This window comes from Elephas maximus, chromosome 12, assembly GCF_024166365.1.
Source record: "Elephas maximus indicus isolate mEleMax1 chromosome 12, mEleMax1 primary haplotype, whole genome shotgun sequence".
NCBI classification, from domain to species: Eukaryota; Metazoa; Chordata; class Mammalia; order Proboscidea; family Elephantidae; genus Elephas; species Elephas maximus.
This window is the reverse complement of record NC_064830.1, coordinates 95228770-95237641: the sequence shown is the minus strand read 5'-3', so window position 1 is coordinate 95237641 and position 8872 is coordinate 95228770. Positions and strand designations below refer to the sequence as shown.

General features: G+C 43.5%; 1 protein-coding gene across 5 annotated transcripts in view; it reads right to left on the bottom strand.

Annotated features, from left to right (window-relative positions):
* Positions 1–1098: 1098 nt before the first annotated feature.
* SUN1 (Sad1 and UNC84 domain containing 1) overlaps positions 1099–8872 on the bottom strand; it is a 46318-nt gene continuing 38544 nt past the window's right edge. For 3 of the 5 annotated variants that reach the window (XM_049903063.1, XM_049903064.1, XM_049903061.1), the window contains 3 exons: positions 5291–5458; positions 3288–3380; positions 1099–2874 (listed from right to left, as the gene is read on the bottom strand). In XM_049903063.1, coding sequence (XP_049759020.1) covers positions 2761–2874; positions 3288–3380; positions 5291–5458 — 375 coding nt within the window. In that variant the 3' untranslated portion in view covers positions 1099–2760. The remainder of the gene's footprint in view (positions 2875–3287; positions 3381–5290; positions 5459–8872) is intronic. The other 2 variants (XM_049903062.1, XM_049903059.1) reach the window with 1 other exon arrangement.

The following is an 8872-nucleotide window of genomic DNA, read 5'->3' as shown; positions in this document are numbered from 1 at the left end:
TTGTCAAAGGAAAAAATGGAAACCAATATCCACAAATTGGGGACTGGCTAAAATGAGGTGCTAGAGCTACACATGCAATGGAAAACCAGGAAGCTGTTCTAAAGGAAGAGGAGAAAGTTCTTCAATATGAGATCTCCTAGATGATTATTGGAGAAAAGCAAGGTGCACAAAGGGGAGAAAGTATACATTTTTGCTTAATATGCATACATGTTTCCAAAGGGAAAAACATGGCAGCAGTGGCCACTGCTGAAAATTAATAAATTGTGCAGAGGTGGGGGCTCTCCTAAGTTTTGAACCAAATCAATGCGGCAGATGCTGCATGCACACAGTCTTCCCGGCCCCAAGTTGGTACTGAAACCACGTGACCTCTGTCCAGGAGCCCTGTTGTGTCTACGTCTGCTCTTTAAACCTGCCGGGCCATCTGCTCTGGCCTGGGACACTCTCCTGGATCTCCCCAGGTCTCACTCCAGGTTCTGCTCAGATGATACCTCCCAACAAAGGCCTTTCCTGATCCCCTGTCTGCAGTGTACCAACCCTGAACAGCTACTGCTCACTTGCCTCCCTTTCTGGCACGTCTCTGCCTCTCCTTGCCCATTATCCCCAGTGTCAGCTGCAGAAGGGGGCTTTGTCCTTGCCCACCATTTGTTCTCAGCACAGTGCCTTGCACACGGTGGGCATCAATAAACATGGATGGATTGTTAGAGGCACTAGATCATGTAGTAAGATCTGTTCTTTGATTACTTTGTAAGAAGCATCACAACATGGTGAGACTTGGCCCTTGGGGGAATCTTAAGGGAAGGCTTGAAAGTGGGAAGGTGCTGGCACCTGCCATTAGGAACAAACAGCATGATGACAGAAATGCCCCCATTTTCTCCTCTTTCCCTGTTTCCTACCTATCGGGCAGCATCTCACCTATAATGCAGTCACCTCTCCAGGAGGGCACACCTGGCAGGAAAAGGTGCTGAACACAAAGCCCGCAGGCTCTGGAAGGTGTCGCCAGCTAGATTGACACCGCAATCAATGACAGAAAGAGCTGACAACTTAAGTTGCCCCCTTACCCCCATGGGCAGAAACAAACAAGTTGAGAAAAGAAATAGACTGTTTATTATTCATTTGAAATATCACATGCACTTTTAAAAATTAAAACTCTTTATTTAAACATCTTAATAGCATCTTATCAGTTTGGTGGCAGCGAAAGAAACACTACCAAAGACAAATATTTTTGAAAAGCATTTACAAAAATACATTGCACAAAGTCCTATCTTTAAAAATAAATTAATATTCAAAATAGTTTCACCCCAACCCCCAAATTTAGTTTTATATAGGAAATTTTGTTTTATAGATTTAACCTGTAATATATGAAACATCTGTACACATTCTGTCCAACTTAACTGCATAGGCATGAATTCTAATTCTGAGAAGAGTGAAAAAAATGCTATTTTATGTGATTCTTACATATTTGAGGACTGTTGTGCAATATACATAAAACTGTTCAGAAAACCAGTCAGCACCATCATTTTCGCTTTTTCTGAAAAGACAACATCTACAGTACATCAAAACTGTCTTAACCCAATAAAACTTAAATAACTTTAAAGGTAAAACATCTGAAAAACTTTTAAGTGCCTTGCAGATATCTCATTTATAAAGTCTGTTGAGTAAAGTAGTCTAAATGGTAAATATGAATCACAACCAAAATGGGTTTCAAAAGAACCAGGTAAGAGTGGCCAGCAGCCACAGTGAGAGGCAGATCCCAATGAGAGCCAGTAGAAAACGCTGCTGTAAGAAAAAGGACAGTTATAAACTGAACGGTTTCATGCATTTGCCACAGTGGACAATACTCTTTTGAAAACCATCAATGGAGTAAAAACTCAGCCTTAAAAACTGTAGAGCACGTTAGTGTTCCCTTTGTAGCAAATTTCAAAGCAAACCTGGAAAATATCCAAACGATAAGACTCTTTGTTCCTATCTGTACTTGGAAGTAAAGCTCCACGGTATCCCCAACAGGACCCGAGACCTCGCTTACGCTGTTTGTGTCCATCTAGACCACCCCCTTCACACCAGACTCACCTCACGCTACGGTGAAGATGGAGCTCCCCATGTTCTGGACAGATACTAGTACACCAAGTCCTCACTCTGAAAATCCATCTCAGAAGTAAGCACAAACTAAGCAGAAAAACATTTTAGTCATCCCCCGCCTGGTGGTATAAAAGAACTACAGGTGCTGAATAGTGGAAAAGCCCCACCCAAAGGAAAGGTGCTTAGAGCTCTGAAATTTGGTGACAGTTTTTCCCTGAAAGAAATGTGTGTTGGATTTAACAGATGGAACACAGCTGGCCTCCGAAGTCCTTCAGAAGGTCTAGTGAAAGGCTAAATAACAAAGCTCTGAAAACACTTCAAACCTTGTAACCTCATTTGCTTTGTTCCTGATGTCAAGAAAATACAAATATAAAGAGCTTTATATTCAAAAACAAATCCCCAGAATAAACTAAGTGTCTCTGATACCATACAGTCGGATGAATGTCCACAGAGGCAGCTGTCGCCAGGGGCTCTGTGGACAAAGCATCTCACACACAGGCATTGCAGACACAAAGTGGATGTGACAGCGAGCTGGGCACTAGACCACGACCGGCCTTGTGGGAGGTCTGGAAACGTTTATTTGGGGTGGCTGTGTCCTGTGACCATACATGCCCTCGGCCTCGAGGGCTCCAGTGTTCCAGACAGTCCTGTATCTACAAACGTACAGGAATGTGAGCAGGGCCTCTACTTGATGGGATCTCCGTGAACCCTGAACCGATAGAGACATGTGTATTCCAGATGGCCCCAGTTAGAGAAGATCCGAAGTTCCACAATTTGGAAAGCTTTTTCAGGTCTTTTCTGAAATCAAGGCAGGGGGGAAAAGAAAATCACACTCATTTCATATTAATAACCCAAGCCCAGTTACTTCCTTGACTATGATAGGGCATAGGAAAGAGTCAAGTTAGAGATTCAATTCTTTAGTATGAACCAGGTCCTCTGTGACAGCACAGGAAGGGAAACAGCCCTATGAGAGCTCATTATCAGCTACAGACTCACTTAATTTCAGCACACAAGACACATTTATATGTGCAGCAAAGTTATATACTAAAACAGCTCTTCAAGAAAAAAAAGCTAGAAAGCTCAGGTTAATTTCTTTTCAAAGGCTGATCCTTACGCTACTTCTGACAAGCTTACTGATGTTGGCTGGGCCCTGCTGACACGAGACTGGAGGCCCAGGAACCACGGATAAGGATGCACCACTGGGGCCTTACCAGTGTATGGAACATCTGGAGTGACTCCCCGTCTTGATCATATGTAAATTGTCCCAGAAGCTGCCCTTCTTCTTGATATTCACTTTCCAATCCCTGAAATCAAGACCATATACCATGAAATAATGGGAAAATAACAGAGTTAATCAGGACTGTTTCCCTTCAACATTAGTTAAAAAGAGGTTACTGAGCTACTGAGGCAGTCATAATTCCTTCTTTGCCAAGACTGCTTCATGCTAAGCATTCTATTACGTGCTTTATATCTGTTATCCATTTAATCCTCACAACAACCCCATGAGGTATTATTACCCCCATTTTACAGATACAGCAAACAGGCTGGAAGAGGTTAAGCTAATGAGCAGCAGAGAAGACTGTCTGACTCCACAGACCAGCTGTTAACACTAGAATGTGCACAGCTCCTCTCCATGCTCCAAATAAAACTGGGGCTGACACACTGCAGACATGAGACCATTGGCCGGGCCTGAGGCACACACACACCTGAACCTGGGGCTGATGTACCGTGAACATGAGACCATCGGCCGGGCCTGAGGGACACGCACACCTGAACCTGGGGCCGATGTACCGTGAACATGAGACCATCGGCCAGGCCTGAGGGACACGCACACCTGAACCTGGGGCCGATGTACCGTGAACATGAGACCATCGGCCAGGCCTGAGGGACATGCACACCTGAACCTGGGACCAATGTACCATAAACATGAGACCATCGGCCGGGCCTGAGGGACACGCACACCTGAACAGGTCCCTGAATGAAAGGACTACACACATACACACAAAGTCATATCATTAAAAACACTAGTAGTGAACAGGTGAATACTTGAATGTCTGTTTCATAACGAGCATAGACTCTAAGTATAAAAAAAATGCCACGGAAGAAAACACAGTGAGGAGTAGGCATCGCTAAATGCAGAACTAGCAATGACACTTGGAGACGTGTCTAACAAGGTGACACATGACTAACATTCATATGTTAAAATGCTCCAACAAGGAACCTACTAGATCCTAAAGATAAATGCACAAGGACAGAATCTACAGAAAAGGAAACACACATGCGTGATGCATAAAAATGCAGACTAAGATACCATCTTTTACCTATCATGTTGGCAGAGACTGAAAAGAGGGGGCTCAGTCTTAGAAAGGGTGAGAATAAGAAAAAAAAAAATTATGAGATAAATACCGCTTCTCACGCACTGCTGGGAGAAAGTCTCGTTACATACGGTGCAGTGAGTCACAGGTTAAAACATGCCCACATCCCTGGCACAGGAATTCCACTTCTGAGTATCTCGTCTACGGAACTATCTGAAGATTCAGAGAGATCATACTCACCCGGAAAAAAGGATGTGTTCCGCAATGGGAGAAGTGGTAAGGGAAATAAGCGCTTAGCTATGCAACGGTCTTTTGTATGTGTATAGAGAGTTTAATTTCCCTGGAAAGATGCTTACGGTAAAAAAATTTTTTTTTTAAAGCAGGAAACAAAATTACATGAACAGTATTGTCTTATCTGTACCGTCTAATGGAGAGAAAAAAAAAGAGAGACCAGAAAAATACACAATATTTATGGGTGTTCTTTTTCCAATTTCTTTTTTTCTTTTCTCTAAGTTCTATAAATCAAAAAACAAAATTTACTTTTTCTTTTGTCATTCAGTTGCTTCAACATCACCCAGTTGTCCAAACGCTATTTATAGCTGAACAAACAAGAGTGATAAAGAAGTAAAATTCTCAGTCAGGCAGGTTTAACTGGATCCGTTTAGCCAGACCTACAAATTGGACATGGATTAATACACTACTTGTAAGTTACCCTCTCTGGGAAAAGGACTAAGATGCCTCCCTCAACATTTCATCACCTTAATCGGCGGAGAACAATTTCTCTGTGAAAAGTGCCCGGCAGATGTACCTGAGTCATTCACCTTTACTGTTCACCTTTGTAAAATTCCCAGAAAGGGATAAAAGAAATGTCCCTTAGTCACCTGGCCAAACATACTCACATATACTGCGAAGTCCTTGGGTGCGCTGCTGATGTTGCCTGTTGGCGAGAGCGTCTTTGGTATGTGCTCCAGAGTGAAGGTGGTCGGGTAGATGGCCATCGACAGCCTCACCACCAGGTACCCCTGGGAACCCTTAAACGCCCAGCAGTTACCGGGATAGATGTCAGGCTGGGGAAAAGCAAAGTACTCAAGTCTTAAGAGGTTGAACAAGCTCTTAACTGCTTCAAAGAAAAAAAAAAAAAAAAAAAAAACAGAAGCAATAAAAGACTGATAATACCGAACAATTAAAAAAAAAAAATGTTGGCATGGCAAAAATCATCGTAAGCAAAAAAATCAAAAGACATACTGGGGAAAGGCATTTGCAACTTATATGCCAAAGGGTTACTATCTCCAATATGTAAGTAAGTTTTTATAACTGTGAAAGTAGCCAAAACCTTATAGGAAAACAGGCAAAAGATATAAACATGTTTCAGAGAAAAACGAATATAAACATATGGAAAGATGCCCAACATACATAATACTGAGAAAAATACAAATGAAAATGACAGCGTGACCACTTCTCACCCCGTCAGACTGACAACGGTCCCAAAGTCTGACAACATCTGCTGCTGTCAACCACGGGAAGGGGAGGGTGGGACAGAAGCCAGGCCTCTCTCTGAATGGGTCTGTGTATTTGGAACTGGGTAAGTATTTTATATAATTAAGAAGATTTCTAAGAAAAAAAGGCAATTCCTAAGAATAGAGAATGGAAACAAATGACTTAATAAATACCAAGCTGGTGGCAACATCACAGAGGAGTATCGGGTGGCTTTAAATACAGGATCGGACCATGTAACCTGAGCAACTGGAATTAGTGTTAGTGTCATTCGTTTAAAAAATATAGAGAGAAAAGAAGTTATTACATGTTAATGTCATTAAGAATCAAAATTTTCAACATATAAGAGATGCAAATATAAAATCAAAGAAATAAAAACCCTGTCATCTTTCACTTGAATTTGAAGTGTCAGTGTGGACTCATGATTTGTTTTCCTCTTTCCAAATACACAGACACACACACACACTCCCTCCTGTCTACTGAAAAGGCTTTTTAGCAGTGAACCCTCTAGTGATGAGACTAATTTCTAAACATCATTCCTGATACTAAAAGGAACCAGGGCTCCTCGGAGAAGTGATTTATTCAGCTTCGGGAAAGGACACGCACATGATCCTAGTGGGATACCTGTGCCATTCTGCGGTTTTGTCAGAGGACAGCGGCCCATGTGAAAGGGACCCCACTGGCCAGAGATGGGACGATTCAAGCAAAAAAAAGAATGTTGGCAAATGAGTTAAAACATGTAACGTATATAAAACTCTGTTAGTTCGCAATACTAAGAAGCAAAAACAAAGACCCTCCACTGGTCCTTCTACAATGGCACAGTTGAGCAGTTGAGACAGAAACCATATGGCCCCCAAAGCCTTTGGAGGCACTTACTGTCTAGCCTCTCACAGAACCACCATCCTTTTCACCACTGGCAGTTTGGGGCTGTTACAACATCTGTGGACATGGCCCTGGTGCACGTGGGATGCATTTCTGCTGGATTTGCCCACAGTTTGACTGCTGGGTCACAGGGCATGTACAACGTGGGGTATTTACTAAACAGTTTTCAAAGGGGGTGCAACAATTCATCTTTCGCTAAGACTGTGAGATGCCAGGTGACCCCGTCCTTGCCAGCAGTGATGGTAAGTCACTGTGGTTTTAATTTGTAGTCCTCCGATAGCTAATGAGGTTGAGCGCCACTTTATTTGCTTGTTGGCTGTCTGGCTATCCACCTGTTGTGAAGTGGCTGTTCAAGTATCTGCCCATTTTTCCAGTAAGTCGACTCTCTTTTTCTTACTGATTTGTAGGAATTCTTTGTTGGATATCTTTATTGTGAATCTCATGTCTTCTGATGAACAGATGTTCACAGGTCCTCTTATTAGACTGAGTAACTTCTCTTCCAGACCTCTGGCCAGACAATCAAGTGATAAGGTACCGAATATCAGCTTTACTGATACTCACTCATGCAACAGTCACTTGATCTATGAATTTTTTTTTCTTTTTCCTTTTTTTTTATTGTACTTCAGATGAAGGTTTACTGAACTAGCTTCTCATTACACATTTAGTACACATATTGTTTTATGACATCGGTTAACAACCCCATGACATGTCAACACTCTCCCTTTCTTGACCTTGGGTTCCTTATTACCAGCTTTCCTGCCCCCTCCTGCCTTCTAGTCCTTGCCCCTGGGCTGGTGTGCTCCTTTAGTCTCATTTTGTTTTATGGGCCTGTCTAATCTTTGGCTGAAAGGTGAACCTCGGGTGACTTCATTACTGAGCTAAAAGGGTGTCTGGGGGCCATACTCTTGGGGTTTCTCCAGTCTCTGTCAGGCAAGTCTTTTTTTTTTTTGTGAGTTAGACTTTTGTTCCACAGTTTTCTCCAGCTCTATCTGGGACCCTCTATTGTGATCCCTGTCAGAGCAGTCAGTGGTGGTAGCCAGGCACCATCTAGTTGTACTGAACTCAGTCTGGTGGAGGCCACGGTAGTTGTGGTCCATTAGTCCTTTGGACTAATCTTTCCCTTGTGTCTTTGGTTTTCTTCATTCTCCCTTGCTCCAGAAGGGGTGAGGCCAGTGGAGTACCATAGATGGCTGCTCACAAGCTTTTAAGACCCCAGATGCTACTCACCAAAGTAGAATGTAGAATATTTTCTTTATAAACTATGTTATGCCAATTGAGCTGGATGTTCCCCGAGACCATGGTCCCCACAGCCCTCAGCCCAGTAATTTGGTCCCTCAGGGAGTCTGGATGTGCCTATGGAGCTTCCATAACCTTGCTTTATACAAGCTATGCTGGCTTCCCCAGTGCTATGCACTGTCTTACCCTTTACCCATCTGTGAATTCTTTAAGATGGGACTTGTTAAGTGAAAGGCAGCTATCATGTGGCTGTTTCACATTATATTAGGCAGCATTTGCTACTGAGGTAAAATAAATGTATCTGACAAGTTAAACTCTTCACCCCCTTCACCCACTCTATCTCCTACACGTGTATGACCAACAATATAAAGCCATGTGAGCAACAGTCACACCCAAAGGAATCGTTACAAGGCACTAGAGAAAACAGAAGCTAACAGCCCCTCCATCCTCTGGGAATCCCACAGGGCATGTGAAAGGAAAGGAGGAGGGGAGCCCCTCATTATGCTACTCATGCCTGTCCCCACCTGTCCTGTCTGTAGCAGGAAGAGAAGGCATGCTGACACTCCCACCCGGACCACCTTCAGTTGTACACAACCCAAATCCCTCTGTACCAAGTTCACACATCAGCAGAGTTTATGGTCCCAGGAATCAGTCACCCTTTGAGGCGGAGGGTCACAGCTGGCAAAGGCCAACAGAGATATGGAGAGTGCTGGCCATGCCCCGTCCCCCGGTCTGGGGCTGCGTTCCCCTCTCCGAGCATTCACGGGGAACCTCTCACAGGTATGTCCCCTCTGTGAGGGTTCACGGAGCCACACAGAGGGTCTGCACACTGCCTTGTGTGTTACCCCTTAGTGAGAAGCTGAAGAAAG